This window comes from Triticum urartu, chromosome 5A (assembly GCF_056163025.1).
Source record: "Triticum urartu cultivar PI428250 chromosome 5A, HENAU_Tu73, whole genome shotgun sequence".
NCBI lineage: Eukaryota > Viridiplantae > Streptophyta > Magnoliopsida > Poales > Poaceae > Triticum > Triticum urartu.
The window spans coordinates 554,496,826-554,522,622 of NC_141877.1; the positions used below are offsets into that span (position 1 = coordinate 554,496,826).

The 25,797-nt window shown below is 44.9% G+C and overlaps 2 protein-coding genes and 2 pseudogenes across 2 annotated transcripts; all 4 read right to left on the minus strand.

The window, feature by feature from the left end:
* Positions 1-7,064: 7,064 nt before the first annotated feature.
* LOC147972809 (uncharacterized) lies at positions 7,065-7,518 on the minus strand (annotated as a pseudogene).
* Positions 7,519-14,366: 6,848 nt separating this feature from the next.
* On the minus strand, positions 14,367-15,904 carry LOC147972810 (uncharacterized). Its single transcript, XM_087523711.1, has 2 exons — positions 15,227-15,904; positions 14,367-15,141 (listed from the first exon to the last, which is right to left on the minus strand). The coding sequence occupies exons 1-2, from the start codon at positions 15,872-15,874 to the stop codon at positions 15,040-15,042; spliced, it is 750 nt and encodes a 249-aa protein (XP_087379837.1). The 5' UTR covers positions 15,875-15,904; the 3' UTR covers positions 14,367-15,039.
* A 91-nt stretch (positions 15,905-15,995) lies between these two features.
* Positions 15,996-18,678, minus strand: LOC147972811 (uncharacterized; annotated as a pseudogene).
* A 1,646-nt stretch (positions 18,679-20,324) lies between these two features.
* Positions 20,325-22,939, minus strand: LOC147972812 (DEA(D/H)-box RNA helicase family protein). Its single transcript, XM_087521700.1, has one exon. It carries the CDS (start codon positions 22,846-22,848, stop codon positions 20,512-20,514), a length of 2,337 nt encoding a protein of 778 aa, XP_087377826.1. The 5' UTR covers positions 22,849-22,939; the 3' UTR covers positions 20,325-20,511.
* Positions 22,940-25,797: the final 2,858 nt, after the last annotated feature.

Here is a 25,797-nt window from a genome sequence, read left to right on the forward strand (position 1 = left end):
CCTCTTCCGTAAATTGAGATTCACACAGAATGTCCCTGCACCAAGTGAGGGGGTGGAGTTCTGGCAACTTGATATCTAGCCACGGTCGAGCTTCCTTCCAGAAGCTGCGGGCATGGGAGCACTTGATGAGTGCGTGGATCATGTCCTCATCTGCACCTTTGCATACTTTGCATCGAGCCTCGGTTGCAATGTGTCGGTGTTTCAGCGTGGCTTCCACCGGAAGAATACCTCGGAGTACGCGCCACCAAAAAACCCTAACTTTGGGTAGGACTTTGAGCTTCCATAGCCGTGTCCACATCTGTTTATCAGTCTCTGAAGATTCAGTGATCGCCCCTTCCTCTAGAGCTTGTTGTTCATTACGAGTCACTAGAGCACGATACGCGGATTTTACAGAATATGTCCCGGATCTCTCGTGAGCCCACGCCCAAAAATCATCACCTCCACCGTGCCTGAGTGGTATGTTCAATATTGCATCTGCATCTGGTGGCGTGAAGTTTGATCTTACTAACTTCGTTCTCCAACTCCAATTTTCATGGTCGATTAGGTCGGAAACAGTGTGGATGTTTGCATCTCCAATCTGAACTGACGGACGCATGGATAGCTTCCCAGGTAGCCAGCGGTCAGTCCAAACGTTAACAGAGGTGCCATCGCAAATCCTCTTCATTAATCCAACTTCCAGTGCCTTCCCCCCTGCCATGATGCCCCGCCAGGTCGCTGAGGAGTTGTTCGGCACAGTAGCATGCATGAAATCGACATTTGGGAAGTAACGGCCCTTGAGAACTCTAGAGCATAAATAGTCCGGGTCTGTGATGAGCCGCCAACCATGCTTTCCCAGAAGTGCGATGTTGAAGGTTTCCAGGTCACGGAAAGTAGTCAAGATTGTCTCATTACATGAAGAATGTCAAAGTAAACAAACGAAGAGGCTAGCCCTCCAATTTCAAGAAGAATAGGCGCTATAAGAGAGCGCGAGAACTGTCGCGAGTTCCAGAGCTGAACTAGCTCCAAGCAGTCGACCTCGAAAATCACCCGCGAAAAACCCCGAAGCTTGCCGAAGATGACACCATCTCGCAGGGCCAGCGCTTCTGCGATTAATGGATCCGTGATATTCTCATGTGGCTTGCTCCAGGCAGCAATGAAGTCGGAGGCGGTACGTGCAACACCACCTCTTTGGGTAGGATTAATGGATCCGTGTTTTCAGTCGGAGAGACGCTAGCATCCGTGTTGATCTTGATGTAGTCTGGGCCCGGTGATCTCCACCCATAGCCAGGTAGAGTTCTGGTATATTCCATCGGTAGCTCTAACAACATTAGGGTTTCTCTAATGCACTTTAAGGATTGGACCGGCTCCAGACTAATCCTGTCATGTGTGATGTTGTTGCGGGATGTCCGTATAGCCCACATAACAGTGATTATCTTAGCCCGGTCCTCTTCCGTAAATTGAGATTCACACAGAATGTCCCTGCACCAAGTGAGGGGGTGGAGTTCTGGCAACTTGATATCTAGCCACGGTCGAGCTTCCTTCCAGAAGCTGCGGGCATGGGAGCACTTGATGAGTGCGTGGATCATGTCCTCATCTGCACCTTTGCATACTTTGCATCGAGCCTCGGTTGCAATGTGTCGGTGTTTCAGCGTGGCTTCCACCGGAAGAATACCTCGGAGTACGCGCCACCAAAAAACCCTAACTTTGGGTAGGACTTTGAGCTTCCATAGCCGTGTCCACATCTGTTTATCAGTCTCTGAAGATTCAGTGATCGCCCCTTCCTCTAGAGCTTGTTGTTCATTACGAGTCACTAGAGCACGATACGCGGATTTTACAGAATATGTCCCGGATCTCTCGTGAGCCCACGCCCAAAAATCATCACCTCCACCGTGCCTGAGTGGTATGTTCAATATTGCATCTGCATCTGGTGGCGTGAAGTTTGATCTTACTAACTTCGTTCTCCAACTCCAATTTTCATGGTCGATTAGGTCGGAAACAGTGTGGATGTTTGCATCTCCAATCTGAACTGACGGACGCATGGATAGCTTCCCAGGTAGCCAGCGGTCAGTCCAAACGTTAACAGAGGTGCCATCGCAAATCCTCTTCATTAATCCAACTTCCAGTGCCTTCCCCCCTGCCATGATGCCCCGCCAGGTCGCTGAGGAGTTGTTCGGCACAGTAGCATGCATGAAATCGACATTTGGGAAGTAACGGCCCTTGAGAACTCTAGAGCATAAATAGTCCGGGTCTGTGATGAGCCGCCAACCATGCTTTCCCAGAAGTGCGATGTTGAAGGTTTCCAGGTCACGGAAAGTAGTCAAGATTGTCTCATTACATGAAGAATGTCAAAGTAAACAAACGAAGAGGCTAGCCCTCCAATTTCAAGAAGAATAGGCGCTATAAGAGAGCGCGAGAACTGTCGCGAGTTCCAGAGCTGAACTAGCTCCAAGCAGTCGACCTCGAAAATCACCCGCGAAAAACCCCGAAGCTTGCCGAAGATGACACCATCTCGCAGGGCCAGCGCTTCTGCGATTAATGGATCCGTGATATTCTCATGTGGCTTGCTCCAGGCAGCAATGAAGTCGGAGGCGGTACGTGCAACACCACCTCTTTGGGTAGGATTAATGGATCCGTGTTTTCAGTCGGAGAGACGCTAGCATCCGTGTTGATCTTGATGTAGTCTGGGCCCGGTGATCTCCACCCATAGCCAGGTAGAGTTCTGGTATATTCCATCGGTAGCTCTAACAACATTAGGGTTTCTCTAATGCACTTTAAGGATTGGACCGGCTCCAGACTAATCCTGTCATGTGTGATGTTGTTGCGGGATGTCCGTATAGCCCACATAACAGTGATTATCTTAGCCCGGTCCTCTTCCGTAAATTGAGATTCACACAGAATGTCCCTGCACCAAGTGAGGGGGTGGAGTTCTGGCAACTTGATATCTAGCCACGGTCGAGCTTCCTTCCAGAAGCTGCGGGCATGGGAGCACTTGATGAGTGCGTGGATCATGTCCTCATCTGCACCTTTGCATACTTTGCATCGAGCCTCGGTTGCAATGTGTCGGTGTTTCAGCGTGGCTTCCACCGGAAGAATACCTCGGAGTACGCGCCACCAAAAAACCCTAACTTTGGGTAGGACTTTGAGCTTCCATAGCCGTGTCCACATCTGTTTATCAGTCTCTGAAGATTCAGTGATCGCCCCTTCCTCTAGAGCTTGTTGTTCATTACGAGTCACTAGAGCACGATACGCGGATTTTACAGAATATGTCCCGGATCTCTCGTGAGCCCACGCCCAAAAATCATCACCTCCACCGTGCCTGAGTGGTATGTTCAATATTGCATCTGCATCTGGTGGCGTGAAGTTTGATCTTACTAACTTCGTTCTCCAACTCCAATTTTCATGGTCGATTAGGTCGGAAACAGTGTGGATGTTTGCATCTCCAATCTGAACTGACGGACGCATGGATAGCTTCCCAGGTAGCCAGCGGTCAGTCCAAACGTTAACAGAGGTGCCATCGCAAATCCTCTTCATTAATCCAACTTCCAGTGCCTTCCCCCCTGCCATGATGCCCCGCCAGGTCGCTGAGGAGTTGTTCGGCACAGTAGCATGCATGAAATCGACATTTGGGAAGTAACGGCCCTTGAGAACTCTAGAGCATAAATAGTCCGGGTCTGTGATGAGCCGCCAACCATGCTTTCCCAGAAGTGCGATGTTGAAGGTTTCCAGGTCACGGAAACCCATCCCGCCTTTACACTTTGGGACTGAAAGAGATTTCCAGTCTATCCAGTGCATGGAACGTCTATCGACAGAGCTGCTCCACCAGTACTTGGCCATCGACGAGGATATACTTTTGTAATTCTTCTTAGCCAGCTTGAAGCAGCTCATTGTAAACGTCGGTATTGATTGGGCCACCGACTTTACCAACACCTCTCTTGCTGCGCAGGAAACCAACCTTTCGGTCCCCCCATTCATCTTGGACCTGACTCGTTCACCAATATAATTGAAGGTGCTGGAGGTGATGTGACCTGCCGCAGTAGGCAGACCCAGGTACCTTTCATTAAAGGCCTCAACTGAGATACCTAGGGTTCCTTTCAATGCTTCTCTGATGGGTTCTGGTGTGTTCGGACTAAAAAATATGGAGCTCTTTCCCTTGTTCACACATTGTCCCGAGCACTCGCCATAAACCTTCAGAATGTTGTTAAGTCTGATGGCACTCTCCACCTTTGATTGCATGAAAATGAGGCTATCATCCGCAAAAAGCAGGTGATTGATCCATGGAGAATGAACACTTACACGAATCCCTCTGTCCACATAGCCTCCTCCAAACCTGTTAAGTAGGGTTGTGAAACCTTCTGCGCATAGCAGGAATAGATAAGATGAAGCGGGGCAGCCTTGCCGCAAACCCCTGGATGGAGTGAAGTATGGCAGAAGCTCTCCATTCACACGGACAGAAAACCGGACTGATGTTACACATTTCATGATCAGCCGGATAAATGTGCCACTAAAACCCAACTTGGACATGATCCTTTCTAGGTAGTGCCATTCTACACGGTCATAAGCCTTCATCATGTCAAGTTTGACTTCACACACGGAATTCTTCCCCCCTTTCCTCTTCTTCATTGTGTGTACGCTCTCGTACGCAATGAGTACATTATCAGTGATGAGTCGCCCCGGCACAAAAGCGCTCTGCTCCTCGCTCACGATATCATCCAGAAAGCCCCTTGTTCTGTTGACAATGCACTTGGCAGCAATTTTGTACAAGACAGAGCAAAGGGAAATAGGCCTGTACTGGTTGATGCGTTGTGGGTGTCGTACCTTTGGGATGAGAGTGATGGACGTGTCGTTCATGCCCTCCGGTAGCTCGCCCCCATTCAGGAAACCCAACACCGCCGGGATAATATCATCTTTGAGAAGAGACCAGTGTCTCTGAAAGAATCCCGCAGTAAAACCATCCACTCCTGGAGCTTTCGACGGCGCCATTTGGAATAAAGCACTTTTCACCTCCTGGGTTGTGTACGGCATGTCAAGATGTGCATTCATTTGCTCGTTCACGCGGGGCGGTACTAGATCGATCAGTTCATCAAGAGAGTTTAAACCCTGTGACGTATATAAGTTTTGGAAGAACTGTTGGACTTCGTTTCTGTCCTCGTCCAAAGTCTGACACACAGAGCCATCCGCACGCATAAGCTTCTCTATCTTATTGATACGCTTCCGCATTGCAGCTTGTGCGTGGAAAAATTTGGTGTTGCGGTCACCGTGACGCAACCATGGTACCCAAGACCGCTGGCGCATCCAAATTTGCTCCCGGCGAAGTACCTCTTTTAGTTTCTTGACGGTGGCCTTCTCTTCGTCAGTTGGACCCCTGCCAGTAGCCCTGCTCCTTAATTTATCCAACTTGGCACGGAGCTTTCTTATAGTGGTTGTTAGACTGCCAAACTCCTTTGCTCCCCATGCTGAGAGCGAGGTTTGCATGGTATTGAGCGCTTGTAACATACCCGCCAAGCCATGCTGCCCCGACCCTTTTTGCCAGCTTTTCAGTACCAGTTGGTCATAATCTGCATGGGTTTGCCAAACCTCTTCGTACTGGAACTGTTTGACTCCTCGTGCGTAATGCTCATTGTCATGTGTCCTCAGTTCGGTCAGAACGAAACAATGGTCAGATTCGGTGGTGCTGATGTGCTTCACTCTCGAGTATCCGAATCGGTGCATTAGATCTGGACTTCCAAAAGCTCTGTCCAGCCTAGCTCTGACGTTATCGCTGCCCAATTGGCCATTATCCCATGTGATAATACAAGATTTCATTCGCACGTGGGTGGAAGTGGATGCAAATTTGGCACACCCGGAAACAAGACACCATGGACGATTTACCATCAAGAAGACGATTGTACCGACATGATTTGTTACCCTCCACCTTCAGCTACACTTTTGTGCCAATGCCACGGTTTTTGTGATGGTCAAATTGGTTTATTGGAGGCCATGCTTATGGCAAAAAAGCCGCAAAGTGTGAATGGCAAACAAACATACTCTACATGCTAAGTTGTCCTTAACATACGTTCCTAGCATACGTACAAGGTAAACATACCGACAACTTTTCAGGTGGGTCTATCCTTCGTAATGCAGGAGGTCACGTGTATCACGTAGGGCGTGTTTGGTTGCCCTTGTCAACAGTTCCTGCATCGCATGCACTTCTCAACCCATCCCGGTTGAGCAAAAACAGGCCCTAATACGCCATATGCAACTTGGTTGGTTGCCCACATCCCTAGTCCCTGCATTAGGTAATACGCAAGTGTACTTTATTTGGTTGGCTGCATTGGCCCTAGCGGCACATGAACACGGCGTTTGGTTGTATACGGCGTACATGTTATGCTTACCTTGTATCCTAGTTGGTGAGCTTACCCACAATGATCACACTTAGCACACCAACGCCACAACACAGCAATGATGACAAACTGGGCGAAGATGATGAAGTTCTTCAGCTTCAAGCCAAACTGACGATCCACCTTAGCAGCTTCCACTTTGACAGCTCCACCCTTGACACTGTCGACACTGCTGCCTCCGTGCTTTCGCACTCAGGCGGAGTAAGCTTGTTCTGTTGCCTGCTTAGTCTTGAACCCTCTATAGTTGTTGTTGCTATATGATGTCACTTGTGCATTGGCTTCTTCCCATGAACTATAAACCCCTGAAACCTCACCAATGAACACGTCATACCACTTGCCCTAGCAATGGACAAGAGCAAGAGTTGAAGCAGCAAATCAATGGAGCACACAAGTAGCAAGCAAAGTAGCACATAAACAACAATGGAGCAGAAGAGAAGAAGTAAAGCATGCATGATTATACGACATAGCAAGTTCTTCCTAGCACTACCTTGGTGTTAACCTACCACCACATCCAAAAGAGGGTGTCGTCCTACCACCGCAAGTTCACCGTCACCGTGAGGGGTTAGTATATACCACCTCACCAAAATATACAGACCATCAAATAATTTTTAAGCCCTAGCTACACAAAATGTACGTCGTCATCGTCATCGTCGTCGTCGCCACCACCATCACCGTCGGGGATCATGCACGCTCACAGGCAGCACTACTCTAGTAGTAGTGCTTGCCCAACCAGCTCCTGAACCACAGCACCCTGTGAGCGTCGGCCATGGCAACGAACCCAACACCCTGGGCCTTGTTGTCAAGCAGGTGGCTGAGAGCTGCCATGAGAGCCTCGTCGCTGAAGCCACCCTGGGTCATGACAGCGCCATACAGGTCAGGGTGGACGTCGATGGGCTTGCACTCCCTGATGGATGTTGACACCTCCTTCACCGCCTCAGTCATGCTGCAGAAGACATTGATCTCCTCCTCCATCAGGCCTCCTCTCTTCCTCTTCCTATCAACGGGGTCAAATGGCTTGTCAAAGGGCTTCACAGCGGGCTTGTTAGGGCCATCAAGGATCTCGACGTCCGGGGTCCCAGGGAAGTCAGGCATGGGAGAACCAAGAGGCTGAGCCCATGGCATGCTTCCCAGTTGCCAGCCCGAAGGAGAAGATGTGCTGCATCTGCTTGTAGTTCTGGATGGGTGTGTTGAGGAACTCAGCGTCCCTTGGGTGGGCCTAAAAATGAAACACAAGTGTTGTTAGTTGCGATTAGGAGTAGGCAATGGTGGACAGTATGAAAAAGAAGAGGGTTGTGAGCTAACCGCGACATGGCCGGCGTAGTGCTCTGCCTCCAGAACTATGGAGCAAGTGTTCTCATCCCATGAGGCGCCGCTAAAGTCTCTCAGCTTGGACACTTGGATCCATCGACTTCTCCACTTCCTCAGGTGGTTGTACACCTGGGTGGCAGACACCTCTTGCCCACAGAACTCAAACACCTGCTTCGCAACGGTATTCAAGTGCACCTCCTTGAAGCCCTTGTCAGTCCTAACTCCACTAGAGATGAGCTCACACATCTTGTTCAGCACGAACGTGGACATGAACGGCTGCCACTTCATGTTGTTCGACCTACTATCCTTCTTCGGCTTTGCTGCTGCTAGCTTGAGTGCAGCGGCGGCGGCAGCAGCAACAGTAGTTGGCTCAACGAGCACTACTGGCACATAGAGGGAATCAGACTCGAACACCTCTGAATCAGGTGCCATCTGGGCCATAGGCTGCGAGTCCTCGACAAACGATGGAGCAAACTGGCTGTCGGACACGACAAGGGCCTGACTAAGATCTTGCGTCTGCGTGGTCATGTCCTACAATCGTAGCACACATTGACAGTGAGCATAGCACACAACATACCGGACAATCCATGAAAGCAGGAGCATACATGTACATGGTTCATCACTATCATAGCAAGCACATGCTTCATCACTATCATACTAAGCATACATGTACATGGTTCATCACTATCATAGCAAGCACATGACCACCAATAGCTACAAATCACATATCTGAGCATGATTCAACACAAGCACAAGGTTCAACTTCAAACTCTACTACTAATCTAGCCTATCACATGCTTGAACATCTAGCCCTACCACAAATTGTAACCGCGGCATAGCAACCAACCATATCAGCTCACAGATCAGACCACTAATCAACCATGCATCTAGATCAAACCCTAGCTACAGCTCAGATCTAGCTAGAAGGAACAGAGAGAAAGGGGGATTGAACTCACAGAGGCCATGGCTGCAGCTTGAGGACGAGGGGGGACGGTGGTGGAAGATGAACGCCGGCCCGTGAAGGAGCTCCGACGCCGTGGACAGTCGGCCGATGAAGATGCGCCGCTTACCTGCTCGTCGGTGCCGATGCGCGTCGGCGGGAAATCACGAACGGAGGAAGAATGGTGGCGGGAGTTGGGGCGGTGAGGGAGGGGCTAAATAGGGGGTGGAGCGGCGGGAGGTGAGCCGAAATCCTCCCGCCGATTTTTCGGCGACGCGGGCGAGCTCGCGCCATCTCCCCTGCTCGCACGAGGGGAGAAGCGCGTCGCCCTCCCCTGCCTCGCCCTGGCCAGGCTCGCGAGCTACTGTTGATTAATGCATTGTCCCTGGGCCAGGCCTGGACGTGCTTTAAGTTTCGTGCGATGCGGGCCGCACAGTTAATGCAGGAAACCAAACGGGCCAAATTCTTCCCGTCATTTGTCTCTCTTGATTTTTTCGCGTTTTTGTTTTTTCCTCTAATTTTAGGAATGGCCTACAAAATGTTTTAACCATAATAAATTTTCTTAATATAAGAAAAACGTTTGACATTCATTTAACAAATTGTTTATCATTGCTGGCCCACCCTACTTGCTCTCGTTGTCTCGGTCCAGATCCTACATTAAAATTTAGATGTTGATTGAAGGCTTGTTCTCTAGTGTTGATATACCATCAAGACAATAGTACGGGCATGATTGGTTGGCATCCACGTTTAACCACACTTTTTGTGCCACGAGTGTGACATGCCACAGTTTTTGTGATGGTGGAATTGGTTATTGGGGGTCACGGTTGGGGCAAATTTCCATAAAGTGTGGATGGCAACCAAACATACTTTACATGCTAGCTGTTCTTAAGATACGTTCGAACTAGGATGGTAAATAACTAAATACTACACAAGGTAAACATACTAACAACTCTTTGAGTGGGTCTATTCCTTGGTTGTTGCGAGTAATACACGAGGTCATTTATTTTAAAGGGGTAATACAGGAGGTTAGCGTGTACACGCTTCTTTTCTCTATATTTTGATTTTTTTCTGCGTTTTTATTTTTCCTCTAAGTTTAGGAATGGTCTAGAATATGTTTTAAACATATTATATTTTCTTAATTTATAAGAAAAACGTTTGACATTCATTTGAAAAATTGTTTATCATGTATTCCAGAAATGTTCATCATATGTTTGAGAAATATTTATCGTGTCTTTAAAAAAATCGTCATGTAATTACAACTTGTTTACCGTGTGCATAAACAACATTCAATATATGTTTAAAATATGTTCATGATATTTAAAAAAATGTTCACGTAATATTTTTTGACATTTTTATCATTATTTGAAGAAAAACAATATGTATTTCAAAGGAGATAACAAACAGAAAAGTAAGATAAATGAAAAAAAAAGATAGCCGCAAAATCAAAAGGAAAAGGAAAAAGAACGAAACACTTGGCGTTTGGGACGGGCCAGCCCATCTAAGGGTTGTAGGAAGTAGCTAGTCCTGGCTTTGGGAAGCTTCCAAGTTGGTTTCTATTTCTTTTTTCCTTTTTTATTTATTCTATATTATTTTCCCGTTCTTTAGGTACGATTTTTCCTTTTGTTTTCCTTTTCAGAATGCACCAATTTGTTTTCAAAATTGATGAACTTAAAAAAAAACAAAATATCAAATTCCATGAATTTTCTCGGAGTCGAAGAAGTCTTTTTCAAAATTGATGCTTTTTTTTTCATTTTTAGTGTTTTTTTTCAAAATTGATGACATTTTTCCAAATTCATGATTTGTTTTACATAAATGATGTTTCTTTTTAGAATGATGGACCTTTTTCGAATTCCGTGAAAAAAAAAAATTCAAATTCACAAACATTTTCTTAATTTCATGAATATTTTTAAATGCATGATTTTTTTTTTTCAAATGCTCGTTTTAAAAAAATCTTGTGACTTTGAGAAAAGTTCCTGAATTTGAAAAAGTTCAATAATCAGAGAAAAGTGTTTGCGGATTTGATAAAAACTTCATCAATTTGCAAAAACTTCAATAATTCTAAATTGAAAGTTCATTGATTTTGAAAAATAGTTCATGAATTTTTAAAATAGTCTATTGATTTTGAAAGAAGGCTCGCGAATTTTGGAAACCTCTAAATTTTTTATAAAGTTCACAAATTTGAAAAAAAATTCAACGATTTAACAAAAAAGGTTCATCAATTTTGAGAAATATGTTCAACAGTTAGAAAAATGGTCATAGAGTTTGAAACAAGGTTCACAGATTTGAATTATGGAGACATAAAAAGGTTCATCAGTTTTAGAAATATTCATGAATCTGCAAAATGTTCACCAGTTTTGGAAAAACAGTTCATGGATTTGCAAAAAACAATTCACGAATTTGAAGAGAGTTCACAAATTTTATCAAATTTATGAATTTAACAAATGTTCACGGTTTTGGGAAATTTCACGAATTTAATCCAATGGAAAAGAAAATGAAAAGGAATACTAAAGAAAAACAGCTAAACAAGAAAACAGACAAAGAAGGCAACAAGAATAGGTAGGCTCAACAATTGAGCTTTTGCTGTGGTTACGGTCTGCGGAAGTAAACCGAGAGGACGATAGTTCAAATCCCACTGACGTAACAATTTTTGGAAGGTTATTAAGAAAGAAAGAAAGAAAGAAAAAGTAAACGGGCCGAGCCCAGGGCGGAGGGGGGTTGTTCGCCGGTTTGTGGGTTACATTGTGACCGGAGCTGAGGGCGCCAAATAGGAATGAGATAAATACCCTAGTGGTCACTGAAGTTGAGGCCAAAGCATGATACGGTCACTGAACTTTAGAATACGCTCAATAAGATTATAAAATACGAGTTGTGATGATTATACGGTCACTGGTTCATCGTAGAGCTCTATATTCTATCTGCATGGACCTGGTTGACTAGTCAAATAGCCTTTTTTGGCATCCAGTGAAGGTCTCATCTGTATTCTAGCATGAATAATAAACATTTATCATGATTTAGGAAATATAATAATGACCATTTTATTATTGTTTCTAGGACATATTTCCATCATGTACTTCTAATGAACTTGCCTAATTAATTTGGATATTTCTCAAAAAAAAAAGTGCAAGCCCTTAGTCAGCGAATATGTGTAGCGATCGATGGGTTAGTTTGTAGAGGCTATGTACGTACGTTTTCTAAGATTTCCTTTTCTTTCCTTCTATGATTTCTCATTATGCATATAGTATTTCATTAATGTTTTTCCTTGTATATTTGTTCAAGAAAATTTGTAATATATAGTGAAATGTTTATTGTATACTTGTAAATTTGCAAAAACAAATCTCCAAGTATTAGAAAAATGTTCATCATGTATTTTTAAAAATGTCCATTGTGTATTTAAAATTGTTAGCCGTGTATTAAATAAATGTTTATGGTATTAAAAATTGCCATTGCGTATTAAAAAATGTTCATGTGTTTGACAAAAAGGTGAAAAAAATAAAAAGGAAGACAAAGATATTTAAAACAGAAAATAAGGAGAAAATTGCTCAGACCTGTAGCCTAAGAACATAAAAAACAAAACCTACTGTAAATACCAGGAAAACCCCAAAGAAAAACTAGACCTACGTAAAAACCTGATCGGCCATGAGGTGCGCCTGCTATACTCGGAAGAAGAAGAAAGAAATAACATTTTCGTCCTATTTGACGCGACAAAACGCACAACCACTATGCGTCTATGTGGGCTGGTCCAGTTCGGCGCCTTAAGCACTCATCCGGTTTTTGTGTGATTTTTATCTTCGGTCTGTGCTGATTTTCATGTGTTTTTTTGTATCATAAAACAATAATATTTACTTTAAAACTGAAAAACAAAGAATGACATGAACATTTTTTATATAGGGTGAACATTTCTAAAAATGCATGGATGTTTTTCAAAAGCGTGAAGAGTTTTGAGAATAACATGACTTCAAAAAAAATCATGGAAAAATTTCTAATTGATAAACATTGTAAAAGAATTTGTATCATTTGTTTAAAACATGTCCACGGTGTAATGATTTTTTTGAGTACACTCAACATAAATATATTTAACATAATTATACTTACTCTCTGTTTGGATTTTTTGCATTGGGAGCCTTGCCATTGCATTGGGTCGAATACCAATATCACATGATATTGGTATTGAGATTGAATGCCAATATTTCTGTTTGGATGTTTAGGTATTTGAATACAGACTTGATATTAATAAAGTGAGGAATTGAGTTGTACGAGACTTTGATTTTAAGTTTAGCGTCTGAATGTAAATATATCAGATAAAAATAATGCAACAAAGATGATGGTGAAAACCAGCAGAAGATTCAGGCCAGGTGTATTTTCATGTACTCCATCCTTCGGGTGAAGAGTATACATCTGGCTGAGTGAAATGCATGGTTGGTCCATAAACTCAAATTAAAAGCACACTTTAGGCCATCAACTCACAATTTGCACAGATTAGGCCATAAACTGGATTATGAGCACACTTTAGGCCAAAAACGCTTCGCAAGGCCCAGTCATGCACACGTGGCCGCCACCTCGGCTCAGTCTGTAACGCACCTGCGAGATTCAGATTTCCAAGGGGGCTTTCCGCAAAATGGACGCAGCTGCAAAATCTCTCACGAACTCATTTTCCCCAATTCCCCGACATATTCTTCACGCTGCAGCCGTCGCCGCCGTCGAGCGCGTCGGCCCCGGAGAAGGAAGAGAAGTGGCTATTGGGGTGGCGGCACTGGCGCATGTGCTTCAGTCGGCGGGACCGGCGTCCCATGTGCTGATGGCGGCAGGACCGGCGGCCCATATGCTGAAGGTGGCGGGCGGCGGCCGCGGCTCCGGAAGCCATGGCGATGGACGGATTGGGCGCGTGGGAAGCCTTCTCAGACAGAGGAAGCCTCGCGCCCTCGCCGTTGCCTTTCCGCAGAGCCCGTCGCTGGCCCGCAAGGGTGCCATGAGCGCACAAGCTGCCGACAGAGCTCGCTGGCGCCGGTGTTGATCCATTTTTTCATTTGGTTACACAAAATTCTGAACCTTTCGTTGTATATTTGTTGTTTAGGTTGGCAAAATCCTTGCAATTTCTGGAAATGGGAACAGGAGTACAAGGATTGTGTTGGTAAAATTGGTCTGGCCATCAAGGATGTCAAGGATGTCTATCCTGGAGAAGTTGCCCCTTTCAATCATGAGCAGAGTTATTGTACTGATGTCAAAGAGCAGACTACTAGTGCTCATGTCATAGAGAAACTGAAGGTGCTGCTCTTGTGAAGAATGGTGCTTTTGATGAAGATGCTAGTGCAGCTAGTCAGTGCCCTGAAGAACATCAGGATCATCTTAATTTTGTGTTTTCTGTTCTTTTTCTTAGTGCGAAGAAGAGGGTGTATGGACAGTGAGATGTTATGCCCAATTTCTATGCACCTCCGTGTGATGTATCTGTAAACTGGTACATTAATGAAGGATAAAGTTGGACAATAGTGACTATTTCATTTGAATTATATTCTGCATTGGTGTACACTTTAACTACATTAGTTTCAGGAAATGATAATAACAGTTGTACAATCTTTAGGGGTATGAAAATCACTGTCATACAATATTCAGGAGATGAAAATCACAACTAATCTTCAAAAAGTCCTCATTCTTCAGGAAATAAACATGGCAGTGCACATAACATGCAGATTCATGTGAAATATAACATCACAGTGCACATGATTATGCTCATAAGCTTGCTTGATGAAATAAATATGACACTGCTACGTAGTTCCAAAAGTAAAGGTTCCATTCCCTAAAAAAAGTGAAAGGTTCCAAGTTCGCATCACAACTTCATAGTTCCAGAAAGTATCACAACCAAATCTCCAATTTTCATAAGCATGACAAAACCAGGAAATTAATTAATGAGACCCAAAGAGCAAGTGGTACAATCTTCCGTGTTTGATACTTCTCTCTCTCTCTCTCTCTGGCTGCACCATCTCCTCTTCCTCCACTTCTTGGTCTTCTTGTGCTTGCTCTTGGGACATCATCTACCATGTTTGAAGCAGCACCACTTGCTCCTATAGCATCATTAACTACAGAAATACTTCCTGTGACCCTGCTTGTACTTGCTCTCCTTGTAGTGCCTCTCGCTCTTGCTCTCCCTCTGGTAGTTGGCACAACATCATCAAGTATAGAAGTACTTGTAGCAGAGCTAGTTGCTCTTCCTCTTCCCCTTCCTCTCCCCTTTCCTCTTCCCCTTGCTATGGCCATCCCTCCCCTTGTTGCTGTTGTTGCCCTTGGAGCAGGAATATTATTTATGTGCTCTTCAACGAAAGCATTGCTAGGCAGTGGACCTTTCCTTCGACTGTGAAAATTCTCCAACTCAGTGATCTGCAAAAATAATAAAGCAAGGATTAGTGGGAAGTAGTAACTGAAATAGAGTATTAAACAATTTGTTCAAATGATTATATGTACTTCTTCTACTAGCAGTTCGTCAACTAGAGTTTCACTGCATTGTGTTGGAATTAACTCAGGAATGCCCTCTTCAGGAACAATATGCTGAAAATAATGAAGCAAAGATTAGCTGCATTAAATATAACAATTCATTTAGCTCTAAGGAATAAAAACGATTGCTCTTTTTAACCTCTAAAATAGAAGGATCATCAATATCTTCTTCATTGTTTCTTCTTTGTGGTTGAAGTTTCAGTTCTGGATGTAGGATAGGGCAACCTGGCCTCTTGTGGTTAGGGTCTCTGCAATGGCTACAGTGCATCTTCACACCATGCTTGCTGAGCCTTGTACCTTGTTCTTTCTCTGATGGGTGCTCTCTCCTTTTATTTGCTTTCCTTCCAGCTTTCTTCTTATACAATGGTGCTCCCACTTCCCTTCCATTTGTCTTTTCCCAAAAACTTTTGTCCCTAACTGGCCAGATAGTGTGTCCATAAGTTTTCATATACTTGTCCCTTGTATAACAAGCTGCTATCTGTGTTTCGGGCTTTATTCTCTCCTCTCTCATGCAAGCAGCTGCATGAGAACATGGAATGCCTGTTAGTTGCCATCTCCGGCAGTCACAACTGTTTTGCAGCATGTTGACCTCATAGCTGAAGGATTTGCTCTTGACTTCGTATACTCCATGCCCAGATCTGTGAGGAAAACAATTGTTTGCATATTTCACATTCTTCTGCAGTTTGTCCATGATTTTGGGGCATATGTTGCCAGTCCATTTGTTCTCACAAATCCTTGCATACTCAACCATTCTGTGCATAAGCTGCATCCTTATCTTCTCCCACATACTAAGGATAGGAAGCTCTCTAGCATCAAGTATGTATCTGTGTGCACATGTAATGAAGAACAAGATCACTATAAAGAACATGAATGGCACAAAGAACATGAACACATATATGTTTAGTAGCTTACTTGTTGAACACTTCACAATGATTATTCATTAGTGTGTCACTCTTGCAGAAACAATCAAAGAAGGCTCTACACCATTGGTCTGGTGGGTGCCCATCAAGCCATGCATGTGCTTCTGGACTCAACAACTTGAGTTTCTCCATGTTTCTTTCCAACTGTTCTGTGTTGCTAGATCTAGCGCAAGCCCAAAGTTGATCCTTGAGAACTTCCCCCTTGTGAATCGTGTTGAAGTTTTGGTACAGATTTCTTACACAAAACCTATGTGGACAATCTGAAAATTCTTGTTCTACTGCAAGTATCAAACCTTTCTGCTTATCTGACATGATGGTATATGCCGCAGTGTTGCTGATGTTCAAGTCTCGCTTCAAAGTGTTCATGAACCACTTCCAGCTATTCTTGTTCTCCCCATCCACCACAGCCATTGCAATTGGAAAAACACAATCATTAGGGTCAATCCCTATTGCTGTCAACATCACACCACCATGCCTAGTTTTCAAGTGGCAACCATCAAAGAAAAGTAGAGGCCTACAGCCCTCTAAGAACCCCCTCTTACAAGCATCAAGGGAGAAGTACATAGTCTGGAACAAACCATGAACATCCAAGTTTAGGAAGACACTGCTCCCTGGGTTTGATCTCCTTATCTCCTGAGCATAATCCCAAAGCAAATTGTATTGCTTCTCCTCATCACCTCTAATAACAGTCATTGCTTTCTTTTTTGCCCTTTGTAGTTTCATTCTTCCAGCAGCCAAGTTGAAGTCCTTCTGCACTTTTTTCCCCAATGATTGTGCATCAATCGTCTCATTATCTCTGATATCTTCAAGATATTTTTTGGCAATATATGGAGCCGTTATTGCCTTGATAGCCCACTCTTTGCTGCAGGTGTGCTCATTGATATATCTTTTGACAAGCAAACTCTTGGACCTGGTGTCATGACTTACATACAAGCACCAGGGACAATCTTCAACACATATCACCTCAACCCTGGTTCTAGTATTTCTGATCTTCTTCACAGGCACTCTGTTTTTTATGCTATATTCATCTATTGCTTATCGCAACTGCTCAACAGTTGAAAAGAACATTCCAACTTTAAACTCGGGTTCCTTCATGTCCACTGATGTGAATGACTTGAACTTGAACTTGAAGTTCTCATCTTCAGAATCTGGTAATTCAAGCTCACCATCAGAATCTTCCCTCTTCCTTTTATCCTTCTTATCCTTGTCCTTCACCTCATTGTCTTGAACTTGCTGTCTACCTTTGTCAGGGATCATTGAATCTTTCACATCTTGATCCACAAAGGCGGCAAACAAATCATCATCTCCATCAAATGGATCATTGTCACTGTCAAAAAAGTCTGCATCTGAATCAAGCCTGTCACTGTCAAAAAAGTCTGCATCTGAATCAAGCCTGTCACTGTCACTACCATCTTCCTTCAAGCTCTTAAATTTCTACAATCTCTCTAGCTTCTCATCCATCTGGCGAGTGATATCTCCCTCTGGCTGCCCTGAAAACTGCTCTGTAGGCTTGCATTGATTCACAATGATACTAGGCTGTTCTGAAGCATTTGCTTCTATCAACACATCATCCCATATGCTATTGTCAATCAAATACATCTGATCCAAATAAAGAACTATATTGTTGTCCCTGGGCACTGAAGAAATGAGCTTCTGAAGGTTATCATCATTGCACACAAAGAAAAGACCATCAGCAATTGTGTGGCCAGGCAGCAACCAGTACACCTTGTACTTGGTACTGTCGGGGTATCCCAATTTCTCCAACAAATCCACAATATAAAGTACTGACCATTCCTCAACAACACAAAAGTCAAAGAAGTCAATTTTATCATCAATATATGTTTTGTTGCTTCCCAAACCACAGAAAAATCCACCATGATGAACCTCAATAGTGAACACTGGATCATTGAGACCTACAATGCACAATAACACAAAGTAAAGGTTCAGTCTTTGCACTTCAACAAAAAACATACATTACTTTTGTGCACATATATTCAGTTCAAACAGAGTGCAAGGTTCTGTTTTTTCCCCTTAGATCACCACCTATATTCAGTTCATGCAATGAATATGGCACATATATATTCAGTTTCTCCACTAAATATGAGAATATGTTCAGTTTTTGCGCTGAACATGAGTAGATGTTCATTTTTTCAGTTAAAACAGAGTATAAAGGTTCAGTTTTAGCACCGAAAATGATCTGTTCTTTCACCTAGACAGTGTAGATTTCACACATAGGAATAATTTGTAAAGGTTTAGTTCTTTCCCACATATATATTCAGTTACAACAAAGTGTAAAGCTTCAGTTTTTGCACTGAATACGATTTGTTCTTCCACCTGTCCGGAGCAGATTTTCACACATAGGAACAAGTGTAAGGGTTCAGTTTTTTTGCACATATATATTCAGTTTAAACTGAGTGTAAAGGTTCAGGTTTTCCCCCTTATATCACCACACATAGGAACAAAACGGCAGCCATGCTTACAAACTAGACCTCAGTACAGAAATTTGGCATCAATCCATCGAAAATGATTAACAACAAAGAAAAGATCCAATTGTCGATGATCACATATGCCCTATTCCATGGAAGAGAACACAGAAGCAAAGAGAAGAGGAGAGGAGGAAGATCATACCATATAAGGGTGGAGGATCGGTTTTCTCACGCAGCCGAGCCATCCACGGCTTGCCGGCGTTGAGCCGCCTTAGGTCGCCGTCGATCGTCCTGCTCCACGGAAACCGTCCAGAGAAGAGTACGAGAAAGGAAGGGCTTGGTCCAGCCGTGATTGGCGCGGGATTTCAGTTTCGTCCATTTTACAATTAACACCCTGGGAAAGATAACACTCGCAGAGCGGTCTAGTCTTAGCCGAGGTGGCAGCCACGTGTGCAGGATCAGACCTCCGAAACGTTTTTTTGGCCTAAAGTGTGCTCATAATCTAGTTTGTGGCCTAATCTGTGCAGATTTTGAGTTTGTGGTCTAAAGTGTGCTTTTAATTTGAGTTTATGGACCAATCATGCATTTCACTCTTTAAAATTTGTCCATAAAAAAGTGTACTTCTATCTTCTCAATGCACTTTAAAGTAGAAAACAATGTTCCTCTCTTATCACACGGTAATCAAGACCAATAACAATCTACATATAATCTTATCACACGGTAATCAAGACCAATAACAATCTACATATAATCTTCTTAATTTCTACATGTACTTAGCTCATTGGGGGTTGGGTAATTAAAAAGAGGAGAGGGTGGCTTGCAGTATTTTTTACTCCACTTCATAATTTGTCCTAAATTTTTTATATGCACACTCTTCACCGGACGGCGGGAGTATACAGTAGCACACAAGCGCACAAAGAACAACACAATTAACAAATACTGCATTTAAGACTGCGACGAAACATTGCCAGCAAGTCCCATCAGCAGATAAGGTGCTGTAAGTAGAAAAGTTTCAGGTTCCACTTAAACAGGTGTACCTATTGACAGGTAATAATAACCAATGAAAAGAAGGCATCAGCTCTACAGCTGGGCAGCTTAAGACACTAAGCTTACATCTGAGCCACTACAAAACACGAGTTAGGAACACAAGAAAAATGCGAAACCTGCAGGTTGGCCGAAAACAATCCAAAGAACAGATCCCTAGCTTGGAAATATAGTTGTGTCAGCATAAAATTGCTCTGCCATCTCGGCCGCGTGTTCTGCACAGCGGAGAAAGATGAGAGATCAAGCAAAGAGGAGATGGCCGGGAGAGGGGAGAGGGTCGGGGGGGGGGGGGGGGGGGGGCGACCGCTGGACAGGAGGAAGGCGGGGTGGGCTTTCCTTAGGGCACGCGAAGGAGAGGCCTCCTGTATCACTTCAGGGCGGGTCTCGATATCATGCCCAAATGCCAAGATCAACCAAACGGTGGTATTCAGGATATTCAGCCTAGATGAATATACCCAATACCAGGCCCGAATGCAACATCCAAACGAAGTGTTATGAAATTAACAGGAGAAAAGAAACAATGAAAGAAAGATACTCCTTCCTTCCATCTATATAGGGCCTAATGCATTTTTTAAGACCGCCTTTGACTATTGACATGAGATTAATAGAATTTAACGGTGTGCTTTGTGTAAGTTGCATGTCATATATTATAGCTCTAACATTTGGTCAAAGTTAGCCTTGAAAAACGCATTAAGCCCTATATAGATGGAAGGAGGGAGTACAAGAAAAAATCTGAAAGGAAACTTTAAAAACCTGAAATAAACGACAGAAAAAAAATCAGAAGGAAAAGCAAAAAATGAAAATAATAATAATAATAAACAAACTGAAAGAAACTAAAATAAACCACTGAACCAGAAACAACAAGATAACTTCAGAACAATGCCATTACATAGTATGGGTAAAATTCTTAGAACCACTAAACAGGGAACAACATGAGGACCCTGGCAATTCTTTAGGGCAAACTTATCAAAAATGTCACAACGGAATGCAGTGCCCGCCCAGTTGTGATAAGCCGTCACATGTTGACAGGCCTTCTACTTACGTCGCTTGTACCTTGATTTGCTCTTGAAGGCATTCTTAGATTTCTTTGCAAACGAGCTGTCCTTTTTCTTCAGGGAACGGCCCTGCTTCCATTCACTCATATCATTCTGGAACAGTTCATGCATTTCCTCTTGCCTAGTCTGGCCCTTTTCAGCAGGCTGTTTTGACCCTTTCTCATTCTTTCCTTTGCTAGCTCGAACGCCGATTTTGCCCTTCGCCTTCATTGATTTTGCCCTGCGATAAGCGACATCAACTACAGATTGGCTACTCTTTGCTTTCTTCCCTCCTTTGCTTTCCTGAGCTTCCTCCTCTTCCTTCTCCTCCTCTAGCATTTCCCGCTGTGCCTCCAACTTTCTGCGCTTCTTCCTAGGTAGATTTTTCTCACGCTCTCTTCTTCTTTTCTCCTTCAGACAAAGATCTTCAGCTTGCTGAGCACTAACAACTACAGAGCCACCTTTAACTTGATCCAAGGATTCTTTAGCAGCCTTTGCCAACAGTTTCTTTTCCTTCTCAGTAGCAAACCAGGTTCTCTTGGGGCGTGAGTATATCTCATCCCTGTGAGCTATCATATTTTCTGCCTTTGTAGCTTCCATTTCAGCCTTTCTCAATGCCATTTCCTCCCTTTCTTCCAGAATTATGTTAGAGATTTGATGCTCCAGTTGCTCAATTAATTTTGCACAGTCAGACACAGGTTTCTCGGCAACAATGCGGCTTTTCAGCTGAGAACCAGCCTTCTTTGCAATAGCTTTCAACAGGGATCTATCATCATCAGTAACAAATGTCACGGCATATCCTTCCCTGCCAGCCCTTGCAGTACGGCCAACACGATGAAGGTAAGTTTTGACATCACGTGGGCAGGCAAAATTTATGACAGTTCTAACACCAACAATGTCAATACCACGAGCTGCAATATCAGTTGCAATCAGGATGTCCGCTTCTTGCTTTTTGAATTGTTCTAAAGCCTCAAGCCGCTGTGCCTGTGTAAGGTTGCCATGAAGCTCAGCAGCTTTTATCCCAGACAGACCAAACAGTATCTTCAATCTGTGAGCAGAATGCTTTGTCCCACTAAAAATGATCACTCTTTCCTTGAAGGTCTTCAAACAGAGAGCAAGCAGAACAGCTTCTTGAGTTGCTTCACGTGATCGCCGTATTCTAACCACCTCTTCAGTCAATGTTGCAGGGCGTTTCAGCGAAGGATCAGCTTCAAGACGGACTGGCTTGTTCAGAGAAAGTTTCACAAGCTCGTCGATTTGCTCTGTCATTGTGGCAGAAAAGAGCATGGTCTGCCTCCTTTTAGGACACATGCGAATGAGCTCACCAATTTCAACACTGAAACCCAATTCTAGCAAACGGTCAGCTTCATCAAGGATCAGAACTGCAAGATCTTCAAGCCCGACAGAAAGGGAGTTGCGCAGATGATCCACTATACGCCCAGGAGTGGCAACAACAATGTCAGGATTCGACCTTAAAGCCACCTCCTGTGCCTTGGTTGGAAGCCCACCAACTATGAGACAGCACCTGATATCAGTAAACTGGGCCAATTTCTCAATCATGCTATGGACCTGCGCAGCAAGCTCTCTGGTTGGGGTGAGAATAAGCACCCTGATTGCAGGCACGCGCTTCGGCCGGAAAAGCAGACGCTCCAGCACAGGCAGAGAGAAAGCAGCCGTCTTCCCTGATCCTGTGATGGCACTGCCGCATATATCCCTCCCTGTTAATGCCAGAGGGATGCATGCGGCCTGAATTGGTGTTGGCTTCTGGTAGCCCAGTGCTTCACAGGCTCGAATGAGTGGACGCGATAAGTTGAGCTCAAGAAACGACCTTGCACTAAAAGAAGCTCCTTCCGATGACGCAAAGAATTGAGACGGATCCGGCTGCTCGGGCGCATCGTCTTCCTCTTGCACAGCCTCTTCTTCTTCTTCTTCTCCCCCCGCCTCTTCCCCTTCGCCTTGCTCGCCAGCTTCCACTTCACCGTCCTCCTCCCCGCCGCTCGACTCGATCTCTTCGTCGTCGTCGCCGCTCTCCTCGATCTCGTCCTCATCGTCCCCGCTCTCCCCCTTCACCGCCGCCTCCTCGTCGCTGTCGTCATCAGCATCCTCCTCCTCCTCGTCCTCGGAGCCATCGGGCATGGAGGGGTTGCGCCGGCCCCGGAGAGCCTGGGAGATCTTCTCGTCGATGGAGGTGGTGCGGCGCGCCGCGTGCTCCGCCGCCACGGACTCGGCGTACGTGGAGAACTCCCACGGCGACTGCGCGGGCTTGCGCCGCGCGGCGGCCCCCGCCGGCGCCTCGTCGTCGGAGCCGTCCGGGTCGAACCGGAAGTCGGGGTCCATGTTGGGAGGGGCACGGGAGACGGAGGGAGGCGGGCGGCTGTGCTAGGTTTTCCGGCGGCGGGGGGTTGGGGTTTGAGGGAGGGGGCGAGGGTTTTAGTCCAGCAGGAGCGCTCTGGCAAGCGGACGAACGGACCGAGAACGCCCCAATTGGGCCGGCCCAATCGCTAAGATACGAGCCCACGCGATCTATCAATTTGAAGGTCTGTTTACCCGGCCCAGTTCGACGTCGATGGCGTATCGTCCCGTCTCCGTCTCCGCCAATGTCAAAGCCGATCCTACAGCCACGTGACCTTGCCACCACCACACGTGACACCCCTTCATGAATCTGTTGTAGCTCACGACACGAGGGAGATGAGCGATGTCGTCGTGATGCTCCTCTCCGTGTATGGCTTCCGGTTGAAACCTTTGTTCGTTGTGGATTCGGCAACGACGAGGCTTAGTGTCGCTCTTGAAGAAAATATGCCCTAGAGGCAATAATAAAGTTATTATTTATTTTCTTATATCATGATAAATGTTTATTATTCATGCTACAATTATATTAACCGGAAACTTAGTACATGTGTGAATACATAGACAAACAGAGTGTCATTAGTATGCCTCTACTTGACTAGCTCGTTGAATCAAAGATAGTTAAGTTTTCTATCCATAGACATGCGTTGTCATTTGATTAACGGGATCATATCATTAGAGAATGATGTGATTGACTTGACCCATTCCGTTAGCTTAGCATTTGATCGTTTAGTATATTGTTATGAGTTTATGTGATTTGATGTACCGAAGGTAGTTCGGAGTCCCGGATGAGATCGGGGACATGACGAGGAGTCTCGAAATGGTCGAGACGTAAAGATCAATATATTGGACGACTATATTCGTGTTGGGAAACGTAGTAATTTCAAAAAAAATCCTACGCACACGCAGGATCATGGTGATGCATAGCAACGAGAGGGGAGAGTGTTGTCTACATACCCTTGTAGACCGTTCGCGGAAGCGTTATATCAACGTGGTTGATGTAGTCGTGCGTCTTCACGATCCGACCGATCCAAATACCGAAAGCACGGCACCTTCGAGTTTTGCACACGTTCGGCTCGGTGACGTCCTCGCCTTCTCGATCCAGCGAGAGGGGCGAAGTAGTAGACGAGTTCCAGCAGCACGACGGCGTGGTGACGGTGTTGGTGAAGAACAATCTCCGTAGGGCTTCGCCTAAGCACTACGAAAACTATGACGGAGGATAAACTAGAGGGGACGGGGTTGTCGGCACACGGCTTGGTGTTTCTTGCTGTTTCCTGGATGCTAGTCCTACCCCTCTATTTATATGTTGAGCCTTGGGGTCGAAACTTGGAGTAAAAGCCTTCACAAAGTCGGTTTCACCCGAAAGGCAAGAGTCCTTCTCGGACTCCAGGGCCAGACGCCAGGGTTCCCGGCGTGTGGCCCCTGGACTCCGCAAAACTTCCTTTTGCGCTTTCCAAAAACCTTGTGGGCTTTTCCCTTTGGCCCAAATAAAGTGTTCTCGTACCCAAACATTTCGGGAAACATTCGGAACCCCTTCCGGTGAATTCCGGAACCCTTCCGGAGTCCAAACACTATTATCCCATAATACAATCTTTATCTCCGGACCATTCTGGAGTTCCTCATCATGTCCCTGATCTTATCTGGAACCCCGAACAATATTCGGTCACCAACATACATAATTCATAGTACTATATCGTCAACGAACGTTAAGCGTGCGGACTGAAAGAACATGCGGTGCCCCCATGTTTGGTTTTGGCAATTGATGACAATCTCTATGGACTAATGGTTGCCTTGAGTTATATTTAAAGGTTTTGTCCATAGGCTTTTCTTGGAGTACATGTGTTGGTTTCAAGGAGAGTTTGTGTCGAAGGTGCCATTCAAGGAATTATCCAAAGATTGGTCATGTGAGTGTCGAGCTTATTGCAAGCATGTCTTGAAGAAGAAGATTGTGTGATCATTCATGTCTACCTTCGAGACATCATCCAAATGAAGAGAATTGGAAAGATTCAAGGTTGATCAAGATTAAGTAAATAATGAATCAAGTTGATAAACTCACAAAGTGCAGAAGATGTACCGAGAGGGATCAAGTGATCCCATGGTATGGTAAGCATTGTCAATTTCGCTTTGTGTACTAACCCATGGTCTTCGTGAGAGTTCTTTGTGGGGTTAGGTTGCGGTGTGCAAGTTCAAGTGGAGCATCATGAATAGATCAAATGCTTGAAGCTTGCCGTCCATTGTGGTGACAATGGACATGTGAAGATGTGCGGAAGAGTGGCTCACCCATAGTGGAGTATGGGGGAGCAATCAACTAGTCTTCATCGAGCCAACACAATCAAGATCATCATCATCTAGCTCAAGTGGACCATGTGCAAGGCAAAGGTTTGCCCTTGATAGGTTTTCTATTTTACCGGTCTCATGTTGGTAGTTGGGAGACCGGGTTATAGGATCGATTGCCGTACTATCAAGGGGGGCTCTCGATGAGTAGCTTGATCGTATCGTTCGTTGAGAGCTCAAACCATTGCATCCTTGCATCATCTTTCTTGGTTCTTGTTTGGTTCTCTTTGTGATTCTTAGAGCTTATGGTCATCTTGATGACAAGTTTGAGTTCATCGAAAACGGAGTTCACATGCATCTTCTATGATGTTTTCGATGTTGGAGGTTTCGCTGTTTTGATGCTACTCGTCGTCTTGTTTCCAACAAGCTTGAGTTTGCTCAATTTGGAGCTCATATGCAGAAGTTGTGGCAGTTCTGGTTTTCCGTGGAGTTTACTTGCTTTCGTGGAAGTGGCATAAGGATGGCGCCAGCGGTAGTACCGCTGGCCCGGAGCGGCAGTACCGCTTATCGCCACAAGCGGTAGTACCGCTGTCCCACATCGGTAGTACCGCCCATGGCCATAAGCGGTAGTACGGCTCCGGTTCCGCGCTGGTACCGCCTCGACTC

Coding starts and splice junctions, on each gene's coding strand:
- LOC147972810 (XM_087523711.1), bottom strand. CDS start 15,874: ATGTGGGAGAAGATAAGGATGCAGCTTATGCACAGAATGGTTGAGTAT. Junction 15,142..15,226: donor ATGATCCTTCTATTTTAGAG/GTTAAAAAGAGC, acceptor CATTATTTTCAG/CATATTGTTCCTGAAGAGGG.
- LOC147972812 (XM_087521700.1), bottom strand. CDS start 22,848: ATGGACCCCGACTTCCGGTTCGACCCGGACGGCTCCGACGACGAGGCG.